This window comes from Neolamprologus multifasciatus, chromosome 6 (assembly GCF_963576455.1).
Source record: "Neolamprologus multifasciatus chromosome 6, fNeoMul1.2, whole genome shotgun sequence".
NCBI lineage: Eukaryota > Metazoa > Chordata > Actinopteri > Cichliformes > Cichlidae > Neolamprologus > Neolamprologus multifasciatus.
Window position 1 is genome coordinate 17,122,223 of NC_140444.1, and position 22,866 is coordinate 17,145,088.

General features: G+C 39.8%; 1 protein-coding gene across 4 annotated transcripts in view; it reads right to left on the bottom strand.

Moving 5' to 3' along the window:
- The window catches only part of LOC146516767 (microtubule-associated serine/threonine-protein kinase 1-like), a 79,855-nt gene that overhangs the window by 42,168 nt on the left and 14,821 nt on the right, over positions 1-22,866 (bottom strand). The window contains exon 2 of one of the 4 annotated variants that reach the window (XM_085162839.1): positions 21,913-21,941. In XM_085162839.1, coding sequence (XP_085018965.1) covers positions 21,913-21,941 — 29 coding nt within the window. Of the gene's footprint in view, positions 1-14,390; positions 21,945-22,866 lie in introns of all 4 variants that reach the window. The other 3 variants (XM_085162841.1, XM_085162838.1, XM_085162840.1) reach the window with 3 other exon arrangements.

Consider the following 22,866-nt stretch of genomic DNA (forward strand, 5'->3'; position numbering starts at 1 on the left):
GTGCCTTGCAACCTACTGCAATTTGGTTTGTTTGGGTTACTGTTGTTAGACAGACTTACATACAGAGGCCAAATCAGTCACACATCAAAAGAAAGCCTCATAAAGTGCTTTAGTGCTCCTCGGCATAAAGAACCGCTTTCTAGCATCAAACTTGATGCAGCATAATTAGGAATATGAGTACATAACAGTAAAGACTATACAAAAAATTAAATAACACAAATTAAATAGCATTGCAATATTGTATATTACATTGCATTGTTCTAATATATATAATATTGCATAATATATTTTCCTTTTTTGTTTACAGTTCATAAAAATATTGTTTGTTTTGTATAATTATGCGTGCACACACGATTTTCAGCTTTCCTGTGCTTGTATTTTAAGTTTAAACAACATATGAATGAAAATACTGGCAGTCACCATTGCTGCCGCACAGCCTCCTGCTAGATGAACCTATGGCATAAATGTGAAAATTGGAAAGGGGAAATCTTTCTTGATTTATTTTGTTCACAAGATTTTCAGAAAACTTGACCTCTAACCTCAACCCTGAGGTCGAGGTCACAGAGATCACCATATATTGATCATCAACAGCTGTATAGCAGCATTTGTAAATTTTTCCTCAGCTTACGTGTTTATGTTCTCTTAACAAAACGCCTGTTTCTGTTTGTTGGATGTCTACTATATTGCCTCTCTGGCCACTTTATCAGTTTTAGCAGCTACTCTGATAATTTGTTGTGATCCAGACTCAAGAAAGTGCTGGGAACATTCCTCGGACATTTCGGGCCATAGTGACATGATACTACTCAGATGCTGCAGATGTGTTGGCTTTAAATTTTTGATGTATTGTTTAAATGCTTTTCATTATACCAACAGAGCAACCTGAGCCTTTGATTCCAGCTATGGATGGATTTACAGCAGATTCTGACCATTTCATCTAAATGTTGCAGCACAAATTGCAACTCATCAGATCAAGCAACATTTTTCTAATCTTCTATTGTCCAATTTTGTTGTTTTAGCAGTTTCAGATTCCCACTATTAGAGGTGGGTGTGGTCTTCTGCTGCTGCGGCCCACTTACTTTACTGCATGTTTTGTGTTCAGAGATGCACTTCTGCATGCCTTAGTTGTAACAGCTGGTTATTTGAGTAAGAGCTGTCTTTTTATCAGATCAAAGCATTTCGGCAATTCTCCTTTAACCTCTGGCATCAACAAAGCCATGTGATTGGCTGATTATTTATCTGCCCTAATGTGTGTTTGAACAGGTATATCTGTGGTTTCTTTTTACTAAAACTACAATTTCAAGAGGAAACGGTAATGTGATGAGGTAAGACATGAAACAGTATTAAAACTGAAACAGTCAAAACACAGAAAAAAAATCAGTCCTTGTGGATAATTAGCCGATGAACCAAAAACATTACAGTTTGCTCATTGCTGTATCTGGTGCATATTTCTGTCTCTTATTGTCTATATGTGTTAGAATGAATATGTTTGTATTTTGGACTGTTACTTTGATAAAACTTCCTGTGGTTCACTTGATATTTTAAAGTCAAATTATAAATTCACCAATCAACTCCTATTAGCTGCAGCCCCAGTTATTATGTGTGACATCGTGGGGAGTGAATCGGTACAAAAAGGCTCACTAATGTAGCTATAGTTGCTCTGTTCTATGGGTATGCACACTCTATAAAAACTGTATATTTACACCATTGTCCCTTCTCTAGGGAGTACCAATAAGATCATTTAAGAAAGCTGCAAAGTCCAATCATGTTCACCCTATATCCCTTCCTGATAATTAGTAGCAGTCAGTGAGGAATATAGGCGCCATAGGTGGCTGTTGGGGCTTCTGACTAACACGCCGTGGATACACTTCACTGGGAAAGCAAAGGAGATAAGAGAAAGCTGGTGTGTGTGGTAATGTGACTTTAAATCACTCCGTCACGGTTATAGCCGTGCAGCCTGAGCTCATCTTCTTTCAGTCTGGTTAAGAAGATGTTAGTATGTGTGTGTGTTTGTGTGTCTCTGTGTGTATGTGTGGGAGAAACGTAGACACAGTTAATACGCTGTACACTGCCATCTTTGGATCATAAATCTGCCTCTAGTTTAGTAGTCAAATACAAACAGTTTACAGTTTGTCAGTTTACAGCCAAACAGTCCTGCAATACATCATCTGCCAGCTTCTCTGTTTTCAGGCTGACAGTGATATTTGTGCTCATTCAGTCATCCGTCTCATGCATGCATGAATTTTAAACATAAGAGGCTGAAGCGTCACTAAAAACAAGACTCTTTCCTTTTAAAATATTCAAACCGCTTCAGATCAGATTAGGCCAATCAAGAGAAAATTCTCTCGATCCATACAGAAGGAAGACGAAGAGAAACTGGGGGGGGGGGGGGGGGGGTTGTACAATGTTACCATAGCAACAGAAATAGAGTCACACTCATGAGAAGCAAACGGCGTCATCTACAACTGTTTGGTTTTAACCAGAGCGCACAGCAAGAAAGGAGACAGCTTGTATTAAATTAAATAATTAAGGTGAGTACGAGACTGAATCAGCTCTAATCTACAAAAAAATGTGAAAAAAGATTTCACCCGGCAGTGAACCTCAGTACTGAGAACCAGAGTCTGCTCACACAACAGAGCCAATGAGCGTTTGTGTGTTTTTCTCGTGAATGCCAGTTTTTTAATCCATCATAATCCATTGTGTAATCCATCATGCAGGCTCAATCTGTGTGTGACAGAGGGCTAGTGGCGAGGCGGGAGGTTAGTGTCAATCAGGCAGCGTGTGATTCACTGGGGTCAGCGGTGCATGCTGCCATTGTGTGGGCCTCTGTGGACAGCGACCAGAGCTGACGAGAAAGCTGCGAGTGTGACGCTACTTTTAATATGGGAGGGAGAAGAAAAGTGTGTCTGCGTGACATTGTCATCTCTGTCAAAGCATAGGACATACATGTTTTTGTTGTTTTGTTGTTGTTTTTTTGCTTCCAAGTATAGTCTAAAACATCTCGAGCATGAAGAAGAGGTGGACATACTTTTCTTAACTGCTCAACAAATTAAGGCTGGGGAGCTGGCATGTATCCCAGCTATCATATGGGTATCATAGAAAGGCTACACTATCTCAGAGCATTCACTGTAAATAAGAGATGTTCTTGATTCCACTGGCCACCAGGGGGCGACTCCTCTGCTTGCAAAAATAAGTTTGACTATGTAGAAGAAACGATCGAAGTGATCGCAATTCTTACTTCATTTATAACATCGGTGCCAACTTTCACTACTGACTTTATGGTCTTGATCACAAGTGTGAAGTCTTTGTTAATACAAAGTTACATTGATTTTGTAAATGATGGTTTCCTTTAGAGTAAAATAGAAGTTAAAAAGAGTAAGAAATAGGGTGTGGTTCCCTCTGGAGTGAGAAGTTGCTACAATGTGAGCGTGCTGTACTCTTTGATTACAGTCAGAGCCACTGCTAGCTAGCCACATCATCAAAACATGGGAAGAAAGCCAAGCTCAAGAATTCATAACGTGTAGTGTCACTGTGGTACTTCCATTTTTTATATACAGGCAATAATCTTGTAATATTAGCTGATTTTCCTACAAAATCTGCTGTTAATATTAATCAGTGACAAGGAGCATTTTTAACATGAGATTAATGCTGAGTGCAGATTAAACAGTCAACAAACACGGAGCCCTGAGGTGCAATTTATATGCAATACGCTGGAGACATAGCACACGGCATCCAGGTTTGTGGCAGAAACTATCAAACATCCTCAGCAATGACAAGCTTCTCCTTCATTCACGTCTCCGTCAAGTACTTCTAACTAACAAGAACATGGTAATAAGCCACTTAAGGGAAACTTAACTCAACAGTGTGATTATACAGAAGTTAACTGCAGCACTGCAAACATTGCTGATGTGCGCAAGGTCAAAAAGCCAACAAACTAATTAAACACTAATTGAGGAGAAAATGAACTATGATGAAAACTAAGGTGTGATTTAAATCAGCAGTGTGGCTGGAGAAGCAAATGCATAATTATCAGCAACTCTGGAGCTCACCTTAGCCCCGACTTTTCTGTTTCGAGTTAACTGTCACTGGTCACGTCTGTTCTGAACCCACTGAACTCTACCTGCCCAGTACCAGTCAGCAGCTGGATCAAGTTACAGACCAGTCAACGAATACTGTTGGGCGCTGCGCATTTAGAGAACAAAGCTATTAGTAACTACATGTATAAATTACTCTATTTTTTAATATATACACTTTTTTTTTAAATTAAATAGAGATGCAAACATCCTGCTGTTAAAAAAAATACCACATACCACAAATATACATGTAGACAGCCAACAACCCCTGCCTGTGTCCCAATCTCCCAGTGATGAAACCCCAGTGCTGTAAGTGGTTATGATGCTCTGGTCAGCTTGCTTCGAGGGGGTCAAAGGTTAAATCTGTGGTAATGACTCGTGCAGAAGCTTTGACGAGCAATTATCCCCCTACAGGCCTCTGGCTGGCATAGGGCCATTAGTCTCTTACACACAAACACACCATGGAGAAAAACACAGGGTCAGTCCCCATAACACCGACCAAAGATTCAATAAACTGAAAATAAAAATGATGCAAACAATAACACATGGATGTGGGGGATTAAATCTGGGATATTTAACGCAATGCTGGGGCTGATATAGTCTCTCTCTGGAAGGATAAACAACCTGTTTTTAAATCAGCACAGATGTGACGTATATTGTAAGATTCTCCCTGAAGGCAAATTTGGGTTAATTAAAATCCAGATCTTCATATGTGATAATGTAGTGTGCCTTAAAGTAAGAACTGGGAGCTGAGAACATAATGGTATTGGAACAACCGTGAAAACCGTGAAACCTCAGGAAAAACAGGAAGTGATGCAAATGTGGCTGTGAAGAAGCGATTCTTAAGAAAGGGAAATGAGGAGAAAAGCCTCAGGTATCCCAAATTAAACACAACAGTGACTGTCTATAGCAATCTGTAAAACACACTGGAGCCTCTGTCATGGTTTAGGGATGTGATGTTGGGGATCTTGTCAGAATTGATGGAATTCAAAAAGAGCTTTGAATGTATTTCAAAAATCTAGAAGAATTATTCCTGAAAACTAAAGAAATTACAAGAAGGTTTGCCTAAGAGGTTCAGCCTCTGAGGTTATGACACACTGACTTTCAAGCTCATTAAAATGGTACAAACTCTGTTTTGGGGTTATTTTGTACAATAAAACGCTCCAACTTTGTCCCATTTTGCTCGCAACACATAAAGAACTGAAGGGTGACTCACGACCTTTCGAAAGCACTGTACTACTTTGGGATATGAAACACTTGGGTTTCTTTTCTCGTTGATATCATAAAAGATTTCAGCTGTCTGACCACATTATAGTCAGACAGCTGAGCACACTAATTACAACAAATGGTCACTGATAAAAAGACAGCAGCTCCGTATTAAATACAATCAATTAAAGGACAGCAGATTCTGAATGAACAGCCTAACAGTGCATGATGAGGGGTTTACCTGTCATAGGCTAACATGTGCATGCAAATAGAATATCAGTCATGGTCCACCGGCGTACACACAACACCCACACCCACACACACACACACACACACATGGAATGGAAACACACAAGTTTTTACCTACGCCCATTACACCATCCATCAGATAGGTGTGAGCGAGCGCCTGTGCATGCTTAATGTGCTTTACCTTGCTGATTATTAACTCTCTCTCTCTCTGTGTGTGTGTGTGTGTGTGTGTGTGTGTGTGTGTGTGTGTGTTGTCTATCAGTCAGTGGTGTCATCTTCTGCTCTAAGTGCTGACTCACAGGGCACACAGGACACAAGACCTTTTCAATGGGTACACCATCGATCCATCCAGTCTCACTTCCTGTCAGGTGACATTCTCTGTCTCTCTGTCTCTTGCCAGGACCTCTTAAAATAGAGTGCATATTTACAACTGTGGGAAAAGGGTTGTACCTAATAAAATGCTGCCCCTTTAAGAGGCTGGTCCTTGTTAGTGCATCCTCTGTTCTTACAGGCACATTGCGAAACAGTCACTGAGACCTGGATCGATCCCAAACTTGGGAAATTGTCCAAATCAAGCCATGTGGGCAGATTTATTGAGCATTGGACATCTAGATGGAGACTGAGAGAATGAATGAGTGATTCTGACAGGCAGCAGATTAAATAAAACAGGTGATGCAAAAAAAAAAAGAAAAGACAAAAGCAGAAAAGATAAATGATGATGAAGAAAACAGGAGAGCAACAACAGGACTGTCTGGATGTCAGGAGTTGCTGCAGGGGTTAGTCACATGGCCTTCTTGTTGCTATGCCATGTAGCACAGAGAGACATAAATAGAGGCTTTTGGTGTTATTCCTCATGAGAGACTAACCGAGGGGAAAGCGTGACAAAGCCGGACAAAAAAGTAACACCCATAGCTTCACCTCTGTACAAGGCAGAAAAGAAAATTTAAAAAATGACAAATAGAAGAAAAAGATTGAATAAAAGAGGTCACAGAAAAAAATTCAGCATGTCAAAAAACTATTTTGACTATTTTGAATTTATGAAAAAGGGACAATGCTCACTTGTTACTAGGAGTTGCTGCCAATTCATTACTTAATACATTGCTGTGTTTTTCTAAACCTAGCTGTTTATGCAGCTGTTGATTGTATAAGAAAGTTGGCTAACAGACAGTGAGGCTGACTGTTTAATTTGGTGACCGGTCTGCTAAAAACCTGTCATTCAGACTGACTTACTGGTTAAACTTGTGACTGACCATGTGGGTAGCCGATAGAGGAGACTGACAGAGTGCATTAACAATGAATAACGAAGTGATCCTGAACTCTACAAAAGCTTATGACTCAATTTTTAGCATTTTGTAAATGATTGCAAGTAGTTCCCATGAATGTCTGGCCACAGACTGAGCGTACAGCACCTTTAACATTTGCATGACCACTTTCAATAGGAAGGCAATTGCACAGACTGACTGCAATTACTCTCAGATCAGTTGGTGAAGATTTGAAAATAACTGAAGTCTAATTGATAAATGCAGGCAGATTGTAAACATGCTGCAATCAATCTGAGTGAGTCTGTGCTGACAAGTGCAACTTCCCTGCGACATGTCTCTCTGCAAAAAGAGACTTAACTCTGGTGTATGGTCGTATACTATATAAAACAATGCCTTTCATCTGTGCTTTTTTTTTTGTTAGATCACTGTTCTGCAGCAACTATGTCACTATTTTGGTTTGAAATTTAATAGGATCTTGTTGGACTTGTTGGATGTGAAATTCTGTTTAATGTTTTTATGTATGTAGACAGCAGAGGTTTTTTGATTTTTACCAATTTTTCACTGTTATACATTGTATTATTACAAACAGATTTGACCCTGATCCCACTGATTTCCCTACTGTTTGTAGCAATAAAGGTGATACAAAAAAGCTCACAGAGGAGATCGTATCACAACAGGGTTAGAATCACATCTGAGCAGCCAAGTACTCTACAGATGGGTTATTCAACCTGGTATGCGTGTAAACCTGGTATCTAGGTTGCATTTTCTTTTTAAAGTTAAACATCTTTTGGGAAATCTGTTCAGATTTCAGAATAATAGCTCAGCTGCAATATCTACAGATCCCCTGATCTCAATCCCAACCCAAATCAGCTGATCTCCACCCCACCTCTTCATCTTTATGTGTCTGACTTAATCAGTGTCATTTCTGTTAACATGGATGCCCTCTCTGTGCTGGGGTCTTGCTGCTGCTCTGCCTGGAACGATGGAGAGTTGCCAGCAGAGAGCTACACGCCAAAAATAAGTTACTGTGGATGGAACTAATTTCCTTTTAGCTGTAGTTGTTCTGGACTGTTTTAATTCATTGTTAGGTGTTAATTGAAAGATGCCTATAAGTCTTGTTTTGTTGTGTGTACACAAAGATCAGTAATTAGCTTAGCTTAGCATAAAGAACATAAATTAAGGTTGGTTGAGGAATGACGGTATATTAAGCTGTACTGAAATCTTCACCGATTCTTCGAACAAAACCTGGACGCCTCACTGAGTTCACACGTGTTTGTTTGCTAAAAAGTATCAAAGTGTCTGTTTAATCAAATCAACATGGACATGTCACACCAATCACAGCTAATAAAAGACTAATTTAAAGGCTGCAGCGCACACTGCTAACTGATTGTGGTTGCAACCTTGTGAACCTTCGTGAAAGGTTCTTTCCTATCAAGAGAAAACTCACAAGTTGGATTAGATTTTTTAACTTAATTTTTATAACTACTTAAAAAAGACAGCTCACATAATCACAGAAGCAGCAGCACAGCACAGCTTTCTGTGTATTATGAAAAAAGTATGATGACACAACATGACATTCAAAGATTCACTGGTCTCAAAGCAGTGCCTCAGTCAGGGCAGAGCTCATAAATATGACAAATAAATAAATAAAGTACTGGGTACAATAAAAATCCAGACATCTATTTCAGTCACATCATTCCCTCTATAGATGAGGGTGTTGTCAGATGTCCTGTTAAGGTGTGAAAGTGTATCCTCAGCCAGAGTGATGCAGCAGGAAGTTGCGGTAGTGCAAAGAGCTATCTGGCTCTTTCTGCATGTGTCTATCAGGCCTTTCATTTGCTGGTTTCCTGTTTGTCTGCATTACTCTCACCACATTGCGTTGATAGCTGTGTCAGCTGTCTGCAGAGACTGCATGTGGAGACCGAGAAGTGCTCTGAATCACTGCAACAACGGCATTTCACTTTGTTCCCTTCGTGACCTCATTCACAGCAAACGATCCCTAGCCACCACCTCATAAAGAATAAAACCCTTCCTTGAGTGAGCAGCACTCGTTTGCATTAGTAGGGAGTCTCATGTCTAGCACACATTAAAAATCACGTGATTATGGGTAATGCATGTGAGTTCACAAGAAAGCAAAGGCACAACATCTCTTGGAGATAGCAGTGGGGAGATTAACTCAGTGTTCCAAGACAGAAAAATGACTCAACTGTAAATGAAACCATTTTGACATTTTCTTATCAGATATGTGACAACGCTGTTACCACCAGATGATTTAGTGCTAGGAAGTATAGATGTGCCTTTACAAAAATAAAGCTGTTCTCAGTTTGCATTTCTTTCTACAGTCGCGGAGTTTGAACCACTGTCAAAATTACTGTGCATATAGAGATCATCAAGTGCTCTGTTCTCTGTCTGTAGTTAAGTGTGCATCACAGTGTACCAAGAAATACTGTGGCCATCAGCATGAATACAAGGCAGAATGGACCTTTGGCCTCAAAAAGACATTTTCACCTCGAGAACTGCAGGTCACTGGATATTATCTCCTTTTTTGGACCCTTTCTGTAAACTCTAGAGATGGTTCTGTGGGAAAGTCCCAGTAGATCAGCAGTTTCTGAAATACTCAGACCAGATCATCTGACAACAACAACCATACAATGTTGAAAGTCACTTAAACTACCTTTCACCCCCATTCTGAGGCTCAGTTTAAACTTCAGCAGGTCATCTCAACCATGTTGTATTGAGTGTCTGCCATGTGACAGGCTGATTGTCAAAATATAATAATTCACATTTTCATTACTTTTAAGTTGTTGTTTTTTTTAAATACACCAAATCATGCATACTGCAATCACATCTTTCCAAACATATTTAGTTTTGTAATCCCAGGAGAGTCAAGAACAGAGACAACTTCTCTTTCTCACATTCATAAAACCCACCCACAATCTTATGATTATTAAGACAAAATTTGAATAATCAGGCAATCACCTTAGTCCTACTGTTCGGTACAATATGAGGGCGTTATATTAAGTTGTCCGGCAGCCTCACCTCTGTCAGTGCGCCCCAGGGTGGCTGTGACTATAATGTAGCTTGCCATCCCCAGTGTGTGAATGTGTGTGTGAATGGGTGGATGACTGGATGTGTAAAGCGCTTTGGGGTCCTTAGGGACTAGTAAAAGCGCTATACAAATACAGGCCAAGTTCGTAAGTGAAGTACTGCTGCAGTCATCAAAAGATGCTTAAAATGTTACAGAAGTAACATTTTATATGAAAATCCAAGCTGATCATGTTACCTTTAACACATTTAACGAATTATTTAGCAAAGGTTACGATATATGACTGTGGTAACAAGCATTGCAACATATGTTTTATGGGTGTAAATGATAAACAAACACAAAAACAATATCACTGACAAAATAAGACAGACTTTTGCATTAGTGCGCCATATCTATTCATATTTACTGAAAACATCCACTTTAAACCTTATTTCACATACCTCATGGAGAAAGCGACTCTAATATGTGTCTGAAATCTCAGTAAATTGTTGATAAATAGATATCAACTTGTTTTGTGTTATACTAATTTGACACAAATATTTTCTGTTTGCAAGATCAAAATGAGCTCAGTGTTCTTGGTCAACTCTAATAGCAGTTTTCAATAACTATGCATGTCAGAAATTTATACTGAATAAAATAACGGACACCAGCTGCTCAGTTAATTTCAAAGCTTTCCTTGTGCTGAATAATAAAGATGAACTTAAGAAAATGTATCTTTATCTAAAAATGTTTTATCAGAAGATTCAGGTTTGATATCATGCAGTTCAGGTTTGCCAGGCTGTCATCCAGCTCAGGGGTCTATATGATAAGTTGTGTTATAATGTCATCGCAATATCAGAGATGAACCAAAAACAGTCTGTGTGTTTTGGTCCAGGCTAGCCTGAACACCAGCCAGTAACAGATGGTGCTGTCACGGTACAAACAACAGGCATAAAGCACGGAGAAGAGAATCCATGTTCGATGCTGAACATTTTCTTTACTACCTTTCTCTGCACAGCTATTTCAATAAAAAACATCAGCGCAATAAAGCTGCTCAAACACCAAATGACAGACCCAGGTTTTATGCATCTGCTGCTGCAAAGTGCAGATAAGCATGTTCCTGTTTTTAACCTCATACATGAACACTGTGCTGACAAAAATATCTGAAAAAGGACCATTATTTTGTAGCATCTAAAAGCCATAACACCACTGAGTATGTGCTCAAGCAGATAATTGTGGAACCTACTTATGTCTGGGTATCAGGTCCATCAACATAATGTATGCTCTATTGAAGCTGAGAGTTTCTTGTTGCAGAGACCACAACAACATCTGCACATATCAGATTGGTACAATGGAACTAGTATTTACAATATTTAATGAAGTTAGATTAGAGCAACATGTAATAAAGCCTGCAGTCTGGTGCCCAGTTAGTAAAGAGGAAGATTCAGCTAACAGGAAACCTAAATACTAATGATCGCTCCTTCTGAGTCAGTCTTTCCTTTGCGTTGCAAATGAAAAATAAACATTAACACCTGCATGTGAGTGGGATGAAACGTCATGAGTTGACCTGATCATGAGTGGGTTCATTGGTACTTTGCATGATGTCCAAAACGAATATATATATCCAGTTTGAATCTTTTAATTCTCCTCTCGTTTCCCTGCCTTTCTTTCATGATCTCAAAATCCAGAGCAACAAACCTCCAGAGTTTACCTTTAGATGGTGAAATCAAGTAAGACAGAATGAAGCAGACAAGGACTCGGACTCTATTGTCATGGGCTGCACTTAAACGTACACTGAGACTCTACTTCAGGCTCTGCCGTTCATCCCACCCTACTCTCCTTCTTCCTGCTGCTGTCTCGTGCCTCCTGTTCTCTTTCTTACTCACACACTTTTACTGTCTTCCTCTAGCTCAATCTGTTTGGAGTGGACACAAAGCATTATCTCTCTTAATTGCCACAGTCGGCCAAGAAACCCCCCACACACAAACACACACACAAAAGAAAGAGAAAGGAAGATAATTAAAAAACGCAGATTAAGAGAGGAAGCAGGGATGATATTTATAACACAGAACCTGGGACGGGTGAACGTTTTTCAGTGCTGATACAATAATTGAGTCTCAACACTTTTACAAAATCAGTATGCATAACAGGGATGTCACCAGAACTTATGATACCTTTGTTATTAAAATTATGAAAATGCGATAAAGCTTTATTTTTTTTAAGATGTAAATATCACAGGCGGCACATACATATATTCCTTTTTGTAACAGGATTGATACCAACAGTGCCATCACACAACAGCAGCACTGTAGACAGGCAGACACACAGCCCCTCCCATCACTATCAGCTGAACACCAGAACAGCAGCACAACAAACGTCTTAAAGAACAACACTGTGGCTTTTTGAGGAATCTTGAGAGGTCAGTAAAGCTCCCATTTAAACAGTTATCATAAATATTAACCTGGCTGTTGCACACGCTAACATTATGTGTTTAACTAGTAGCAATGACCCACATTAGCAGTCTGCTAAGTTATGGTTAAGGTAGCGGCTAGCAGCTAGCAGCTATAGCTAATAATAAAATAATGTCACTGTTGGGGCTAGGCAGCAAATATTATCAGTCCTGACCATCTGTAAGGTTAATAGACAGTCTGTTCACCAGGTTTCAGCCAGCAAACATCACTGAAACCTAGACATCCTGTCTCTGGTCAAAAGTGGCAAAAACTGAACTGTAAATGGACAGATGTTAATGTTGTTTCGATCTAGAATAGAGGGTAAGTCATACGTGTCTTACAAAGTGAAAAATATAGATCAGGTCATTACAAAGAAGGAATGAAATGCATTTTTTAAAAACAAATGTGGCTGGTACACTGTTCTGGACAATGTCTTATCCACGTACACTGATTAGCATAACCAAAACCTTCTTTTACAAAACGCAGCATTTTATATTTTAGTCTAAAATATTATTTTATTCTAATCAATAACGAGATTGTCCCAGACTGAAGCAGGTAAAGGTTCACCAACAAGTACACAGAAAAAGTGGCAGTCTGCCTTAACTCTATGTGATCACTAATGAAAATGTGGTGCCAAGTCACCAGAAGCACAGGAAACAAACAGGGCTGGAGCTGAATACATTTGCACAGAACATCATTGTTCTAACTCTTATTTTTAAAAATGCCTTTTGTTTTTTTCCCCCTTTTCAGTATTTTCCTGGATATTGGCATCGGATTTGAAAAAACAGTACTGTAAAAACCCTAAAGCAAAATTATGTTTAATAAACATGTTTTCTGCAAGATCTCTGTCGAAATTAAACTTAAGAACTAGCAAATTATTTGTTTGCATCTTAGCAAAGAATAAGAAAACCCGATTATGAATCTAACCAGACATCTGATGCCAACAGTACTTGACAGCTTTCCATATTTAGTGCTGCAGACAGTGCCAGGTCAGTGCCAACAAACATAAAAACTCGAACGGTCAGAAAATTAATCAACAACAACTTCCATGAATGACTAATCACCAAGACAAAAACAAGCCAAAAACGAGCACAGGATCACTGGATTCATATTGATGTAAATTCATACTGTGGTGGATCTGTATTGCTATTTTACAGTCATCTGTGTAAATATAGACACGAGTTAAGATCATACAGGAAATTCAAACAGACATATACAGTCTCCCAAATAAACACATTTTCTCTAAGGCACATACAGTAAGTGGGGTGGGGGGGTAGTTTGAGTGAGGGAGGCTTTACTCCTGTTCACATACAGCACATGGAGAGGGACAGTGAAGAGTCCGACTAATGCCCCTGAGATGACATGAGATGAGGACAATTAATCACAGTGGAGACCGGCGAGGAGGGGATAATGGGGGAGGAAAAAAGACACAATGAAAAAAGATAGATGGGGGATGCTGGGGACAGAGAATAAAGAGAAGGTAGAGGAGAAGGAGAGAAGTGAAGAGGAAGGCAGGAGCTTTGCCAGGCAGCCAGCACTCTAGTACTGCCCACTGCTGGCTCTCTGCTACACAAGCACTCCCTGGACACTGGAAATGCTTTCACTTCATAAAGCTATCTCCGACACGCAGGCTACTAAACAAGCACACACATACCTTCCAGAGTGAGTGTGCCAGACAGGAGCCCAACTCACAACCCATAATCTAAAGCATGTGCAACTCTAAAATAAAGATTAACATGTGTGAAAATACAAATAACAAGTCTTATGCTGGACTGTATTGTAAAAGAGAGATGAGCACACATAAGGAGTGTATAAGCAAACAAATGATGCATTTATAAAAACCCTCCTGCCATATACCTGTCACATATAAAAACATGCTGTGTGCACAGAAGCACATTATACGCACACATATGTATGCCAAAAAACAAACACACAAGTACACACACCATATTGCTGAAGCTAAATGGAGACAGGGAGACAACTGTGAGACAGCATGACAGTTGGCAGGGACAACGGACACATCATGGAAAAACACAACAACCTCCTCCGATGAATCAACACATACTAACAACAGCAGGGCACCACACCGGTCACAAAGACTGCACGTTGACAGATTGCTTGCGTTTACCTTTTTGTGCGTCGAAACATGTTGGTAGTGGCAGAGGCTGTGTTGGCAGATGAACATGAGAGCAGCTGAGCCTCCACACGTACACACACCGAAATAAACTCTCTCACACACACACAGGCTCGCGCGCAGTCAAGAAGCAGCGATTACGCTCCACGCTGGCATGTCAGCTTCCTCTGGCCAGTTAAAAACACACACACATTCTCTCTTTGATGTCTGTACACGTGAGCATGCCTACAGGAGTGTGTGCAAGGGAGAGAAGAGGGATTTGGAAATGTCATCTGTGTTACAGATGAAGAAAATGAGAATTTAAGTTGGAAAAAAAGGAGAGACGGGGAGAGAGAGGAGACAGGGGGAACAGGCTGCCGAGCATCCCTCTCGGAAGGAGAGAGGATTGTGGAGCTGTTTTCAAGGGTATCGTGCCAAGCCAGGAAGTGTACAGCGACAGAGCAAAAGGGGGAGGGGGGGCACCAAAGAGAGTGAGAGAGGGAGAGAAAAGGGAGGAGGAGAACAAGATAAAGGGAAGGGGTATATGCAGTATGAATGAGAGAAAGAAAGAAACAGCATGTGGGGGGAACGCAAGTGAGAGTGAAAGCCAATCAGAGGTGGAGAGATGAGGGGGGCAGTGAACTGGAGACTAATGTGAATGACAAGAGAGACACAGAGAGAGGCAGAGAAAGAAAGAGAGGAGGGACACTGCAATGTGATTTTCATGTGTTATTTTGTGTGTTTTTGTGTATGCTACAGCTTACACATGAGCACCACCAGGCAGGGAATGACATCATTAAAAAAACAGACCATTCAAGGACAATGATGTTATATTTTTCTTTCTCTCTTTTCTGCCCCATGTACTGATGCCAACATCAACTGCCGTCTGTGTTTGTATAGTTTGCTTTAAATATTATATTATTGTTATATTGTATTATCGTCAAGGGCAGCAGAGTGATGCAGTGGTTAGATTTGTTGCCTCACAACAAGAAGGTCCTGGGTTTGAATCCACTGGCTGACTGTGTGGAGTTTTTACAGTCCAAAGACATGCATGTTAGGTTAGTTGGCCATAGTGACTGACTGTCTGTTTTCTATGTGTTAACCCTGTGATAGACTGCTAACCTGTGCCATGTGTACAATTATGATAGCTGGGATAGGATCCAAATGGATGGATGGTATTAATGTCTGTAGGTTTCATGATAAAGCAACAACTACTAACATGTTTTCTTTTTTGATAATATTATCAAGCCTTGTAGTGCAAAATCTACTTGCATTAACACAAGAATTAGAAGAAAGCTTTTTATAGTAACATTCAGGCTGGTTAGATAGCTGACAGTAAATTATGAAGCATTTTTTCTTTTTATCTTAACGTTTCTTAAAAAAAAATCACAATATTTTCCTAATTGTTATTACTTGCTTTCATTGCCTGACCCTAACCACAAATGTGTTGCCTCCCAGTCTGCTCATAGATCATCAAGGTGATGCTTCATTAATTCAGTCAATCAAAAATGGCCTCTGAAGCTCTGTTACTACAACTAAACTATGTCAGGTTTGCAGTAATGTAATATTAGATATTCTAGGAGCCATCATTGCTTACTGCCTACGATACACACGTGCATTTAGTCAGAAAAGTTTGACACCAATACTCTGGGTTTTTAATAAAACACTAAGTACTTTCTTGCTTTGCAGAGGCAGGTGATAAACACTCAAAATAATTACTGGTGTTCATGTGCAATGCAATGGTATGGGGAGCTCTATAACACAGAGGACCTACCAGGCGTTTTGCTACACTACAATACTTATTTAACAGTAGGATAAATTTATCCTTAGATCTTCTGTTAGATTTATTGGGATAATCAGAAAATATATGCAAACTCATACCTTAAAAATATTTCTTTAAGCCAGTTATTGGTTGGTATATTGCCTTTTTTCTATTTTTACTTACTCCCACATGCATTGTTCTACTGCTGTAAATTAGTACTTATCTGCAGATGCAGATGGGGAAGTGAGAAATTACTGAAAAACAACAGTTGTGATCACAAGTTTAAATACACTCATTGTGGGCAGAAATGTAATTGTAATTGTTGGCTTTTAATGATTTCTTTGAACTGTTCTTTTTTCAGGTTTTTACTTTGTGCACAAGTTTGAATTTATTTAGGATTTTCTGTAATCCACACGGGTTCAAAAGTAAACATACAGGCTCAAATGTATCCATACACTCACTTAAATCCTTTAGTAATTTGTGCTAAATGTTTTACAGGGTCTTTTAACCTATCAAGGTCAAGGTCTAATAATGTATAGTTATTGATCCTGATTGAGTAGAGTTGGGGTTTTTTTTAGGTCTGAAAGAGGACCTAAACTGTAACCGTCAGTTGGGAGGAGATTGGTTAGGATGTTCAGGGACCGGCAAGGCTCAAGCCTGCCATGAACTGAAAACTGCAGGAATACCAGTGGCACCGTCCACAGTGAGTTTTACATCACCATGTACTGGGAGGTTGGCACTTAAAAAAGAAGCCTTTGCTCCAAAATCAAGTCCTTCAAGCTTGACTGAAATTTGCGGCAGCCCACATGCACAAGCCAAATGCCTTCTGGAGAAAACTTTTATGGTCAGATGAGACAAAGACTGAGCTGTTTGGCTTTAAAACCTAAGAACATTGTACCAACTGTCAAGGATAGTGGTGCTAGCAAAATGCTCTGGAGCGTTGCTGCCAGTGGTAGTGATACATTGTACAAAGTGGATGGAATAATGAAGGAGGACTACCTCCAAATTCAACATTTAACTCTACCAATTCTGATAAGAAAAGCAGTCAAATGTCCAGCCATAGAATGGTAGAAGTTTTTGATGATTACCAAAAGCAATCAAGATGACCAAGATGTAATTTGCTAAGGGAAATTTAATCAAATATAAGAAAATCAAAAATAAGCTTGTTCACCCATTTCTTACTTTTTAAGTCATTAAAGATGTATGCTGCTCCGTCATTCCACCCTGTAAAAAGAACAGCTCAAAGAAATCATTAAAAGCCCTAAATCCCCATGATATTCATGCCCATGATGACAGCGTGTAAACGTCTGACCACGGCTATATGCCAGCCTTTTACTTTAATGCATGCATATAGAAACACACTGACACAGTTATGTTTTTTTTTTCCAAAATATGAAATGCCAGATTGGATGAGCTCTGGCACTTGTCTCTTTGTCCTAGATATCACAGGAGCTGCTCTGCAATGCCCAACCACGAGAGATGTCATTTCTGTGTGTGTGTGCATATGTGTACGCCCTCCTTCCCTCCCTTTGAAACAAATCCACCAAATGTTAAAGCTGACGTGGGGTGACAGTTGCACAGTAGTGCTGAGGGGAGTAATTCAATAATGGATGCCGTCTCTAATGTGGGAGTCTGGGTGGATAAAATATACATGGGAGAGAAGAGAAGGAGAGAAGGGGAGGAAGTGGGAGGAGGGCGATGATATCATTGAAACACAGCGGGGGTCACAGAGAGAGGGATGGGTGGCATGATATCATATAGAAGACAAGGTGGGTGTTTCCGTGTTTCTGTGTTATTTTTGTTGGTGACCCGCCTGTCCTTCAATTTATTTTCTGCATAAACTGTCAGTCATTACACCCACTGCCCAACACGACGACGCATGTAAAGAAAACCCAAAAGCAGCACCAGCTGTGAGCCTCCAGCTCTCCAGCATCACCTTCATGTCATGCTGTGACATCTGCCACCCTTCCACACAGGTCAAAGGTCACGGACAAAATACATCCAATGACAGCCGCTGGAGACACACATACATGATTCACATAAGAGCACACACACAAACACGCATGGCCAAACCGAGTCTAACAGTAAACTGCAATAAACGAGGATACAGACGCACATTAACTACCCCTGGCATGTATATATGCTAACAGTGTCAGACTACAGCTAGCAGACATTACCTCTGCTCAGAGTAAGATGTATACAGAATACTAAACAGAGAAGTACACGCAATAAAAAAAATGAAGTTAATAATATATTTTTTTAAAACTGAGCTCTATGGGGAGAATTAACACCATGCTTCATATTTATAACCCCCTAAACGACCAGGACAGGCAGTACAACAATAACAGTTTACATGACAAACTGACATGTGAGCGAGCTAGGCGATTCACATTCAACTCATGCACAGCAAAAGTGGGCGAGCTGAAAATAAGCAGGGGAGGGAGGAAGGCATGGCTACATCAATTTCAGAAAAATTTCAAGGATTTCAACACTTGAAGCAATGACAGCAAAGAGTAAGCATATAGAGAAAAATTACACTGTCCTCCAGGTTCAAAGGTATTTGCCGGCTGCATGTTGAGCAGAAGGCAAATTTCCAAATTCTCCCTGATTTTGTGGAAGGCTTTTAACAGCAGGAGCAGCAGCAAAAGAGAGGACACAGCCAAAAAGTAAAGAGCAATTAGGACGGATGGGAGGAATAAAACAAGGCTTCTGATTTTTAAGAACAGCAAAGTTTTTATTACATTGGCTTCCAGTATATAAATCTAGATTTAAAAATAAAAATACTTGTTTAGTTCTATTCTTATGTTGCATTCCGAGGACAAAAGAATCAATGATAAACCAGCACTAAGGGGCAAAGGAAAAGTGGGGAACTTGGTTTCAGCACCATGGACAGAGACTCGCACGTCGTTTAAGCTTCTTTTATACATACATACATACATTTCATATTTTAACCAACATAGCTGTCAAATGTGAAGGGGTTTCACATGTTTGTGCCACACCTCGAGCCATTTTAATTGGTTCTGTCAAACCTCGAAACTTCATTCTATCCCATTCACTCCTACACTGCACAGAAAGCACCTCACTTAAGCAGAGTTTCCTTTCAGTATGATAAGTCAGTCATATTTTTGTGAACTCTGACTCTGGACTTGATAGCTTTAACGTGGGACATTATGAAGGAATTCCCATTAATCATTTCATTCAAAGGCACAACTACAGCAAAGTGTTAGTGGGTCTTTTTCTTACAGTTTTCAAGTTATGATCTTGATGAAGTCATGTACAAAATGAGTCATACACTGCAGCCAACTCAACCAGTATTTTTTGTGTTTGCAATATAAATGTTATTTAAACTTTAAACACAATGAGTGTCAGGCAACCTAAAATTATACAGAGACTCTTATTTTCTATTATTTATAAGCTGTTTCTTTCTTGCATTTTTTTTCTCACAATGGGCATCGGACGTACCCAGGGAAGTGTGAGTCATGTTGATTCTAAAAATATCTGCTTCGTGTTTTTTTCTTCATCTGCAGCCAGGAGCCAGTCAAAACAAACCAAATGTAAACTAAAAAAAAACCTTAAAATAAAATAAAAGTGGGTGTAAATTTAATTCTGAAATATTAAGCGGTGTGCATAAATATTAACTGGATAAGCATTTAATTTTTAATATTGGGAAGTCAATATACACTCATGGTCACTTCACCTGTTCAACTGCTTGTTAATGCAAATGTAGAATCAGCGAATCACATGGCAGGAACTCAGTCAACCTGCTGAAATTCAAACATCAGAATGGGGAAGAAAGGCTGTTTAAGTGACTCTGACCGTGACATGGTTTTTGATGCCAGACCGGCTGGTTGGAGTATTTCATTTGATTTAAAGGGATTTTCCAACACAACCATGTCTGGCGATTATAGATCAAAGAAAAAGATCCAGTGAGTGGCAGTTGTCTGAGTGAAAATGCCTTGCTCATGTCAGATGTCTGGGGATAATGGCCGGACTGCTTCGAGCTGATAAGAAGGCAAAAGTAACTCAAATAATCACAATCAACCAGAAATACCAACTGAGCCTCGTTTAAGATGCTACCAGAAAATTGTTGCTCATCTTCTGATGGCTTCTTCCAGCAGGATACCACATCAAGTCGCAAAGCTCAAATCATCTCAAACTGGTTTCTTGAACATGACAATGAGCTCTCTGTACTCAAATGGCCCAACAGAGCCCCTTTGGGATATGGTGGAATGGGAGATTCCCATCATGGATGCGTAACCAACAAATGTGCAGCAAATGTGTGATGCTATCATGTCAAGATGGACCAAAATCTCTGAGGATTGTTTCCAGCACCTTGTTGAATCTTTGTCACAAAGAATTAGAGACAGCTCTGAAGTTTAATGGGTGTCAAACCCATTACTGGCAGAGGATATATGCGTACCTCAGCTTAGGTACATGACTCTTTTCTTTTCACCTCATTGTTGCCAACCTACAATAAAGCACTTTGTGCAGAATCCATGGACACGTTCTGCTTTGCAGTTAAGGTCTTGCTCTCCCTCTGCAGACAGCTCTCTCTCCCTTTCTGTGCTCCATTCACTAAGAGACGAATCAGCCAGCCGGGGCACCCAGACTGAGGCTATGAAGAGAAAATGGTAAGAGACATTCTGTTGCTCTGAATATTTCTCTGAGAATAAATCTCAGCACAGCCTTTATCTTCACCGTATGTGTAAGGTGATTTTTGTAAGTCCTTATTTCAGTCATGTTTAAGAGCTTCGTTAACTATGTCAGGGTGCTCTTCACTGTCTGATGCCTTACTTAACCAACTGTAAGGGCTTCTTGCTATGTTTGTGTTTGTCTGCACTGGGTTCACCATGGGTGGCAGTGTAGCACAGCCTGGCAGGGGGAACGTATAAGGGGCACAGGTGTAGCAGAGTGACTAATCATGCTTGGGTGACAAGGAGATGACACAGTTTTTACCGATTGTTACGCTTGAACGCTCACAGTTTTAGGATAGCCACACCAGCTATGGTATCATCACGCAGGGCTTTTTTGTTTTGGTGACACACCAACTGTAAGTTTGCAACAGCAGATATTATATTGGTATTATATTGGTAATTCAATAAACAAGCAGTTCTCCCACCACAAGGTAAGTAACTAAACATTCGACAGCTTAAGTCCTAGACTGCTCTGCTCTCTTTTCTCAACCCTCAGACCCCTCTCATCCACACGGGGCATTGAGGTCACAGCACGGTGCTCCTGCTGCTGAACTTTCATTGCACAGCTCAGTGGTGCAACAGATTGAACCAGCAGAGAAGCTCCATGAGTGAAAAAGCTCCTGCAAAGCTGAAACATGCTGCAGTCAGTAGATGAGGCTCCCACTACACAATAACATCATTTGACCATGACTTCCTGTAATAAAGCTGAAATGGTTTTAAAAAATCTTTAAAAAATATGATTCCTTCTTCATTTTTCAACAGTATGCCATTCAAGTCAGACAACTGTGCCCATACAATATACAAGGAATTGCAAAATAGCAGTATATTGTAGCAAAGCACATTAAATGCGCTTTGATTTCCTTAATACCTCACAGATAATTATCATACTTTTCCCACCAGGATCTCACAAAATTCCTGATATTCCACAAAGCAGGAAAAAAACTCACATCACACACAGCCATACAACCAACATTACAAAGAAACTCCAGGAAGTATTCTGATGATGTCACACATGTGCACTACAGATACTACTGAATAAAAAACATATTATTATGTAGGAGAAATGCAGAGGAAAACTTACCCACTACTTTTTCGGGGCAGAGGTAGATCCTTCTGGTGAGAAAGAGAAGGCAAGAGAGAAAAGGAAGGAGAGGGGGAGCAGACAAATGAGACTGGTTAGAGTTTTACACATCATGCAATCTGCAGGACTCATTTCTAAAAGGCAGAAAACTGTTACTATTAGTTACTATTAGTGTGGTAATGAAATGTGAATTAGCATAACATCTCTTGTAATATCTCATTATACAGACTGTTACCAGCAGGAGTTTATGATTAATCTAACCACACTGATATAATTACTTATTAAAGACACGCAATTACCAGATTTTCTGTCATATTATCAATTTAATGTGGCATGAATTCCTTTTGTATCCCTTCACACATTTTGCACTGATGTTTTGTTTGAAGCACAGCATAATTTCTCAGAAAACAGGACAAGCACGTTCAAATCAAGGTCAAAACTTAGACTGATCTTGAGTTACACAAAAAAATGTAGCAATATGTTGTTTTCTCTGCCTTAAGGCCATTGTGAACATACACAGATTTTTATACCTTTATTTTATGCGTTAGCACTCTGACTTTACATGTAATGAAGCGTGGTATATAAATAAAATTGTCATTGTCCTTGCTTGTGTCCTCTTGTTTCAGGTGGGGATTAGACGTGCCTGTTTCAATGTGAAATGCTCTGGAACATACAGGAACCTGAATGAAAGCACACATTTTGTCCTAAAGTCTTTAAAAAAATTTCATCATGGATGTTACTAACAGATATTTGTCGAGTTATGAGCCACATTAGGTACACCTGTTTAAGCGCTTGTTAACACAAATACCTAAACAGCTATGTTTACATTGGGGCCATGAAGACATGCAAAAACGACCTCCTGAAGATCAAATTGAATATCAGAACGAGCAGGGAAGATGTAAGTGGCTTTGAAAATGGTATGGTTGTTGGACACCAACAATGAAAGAATGGCTC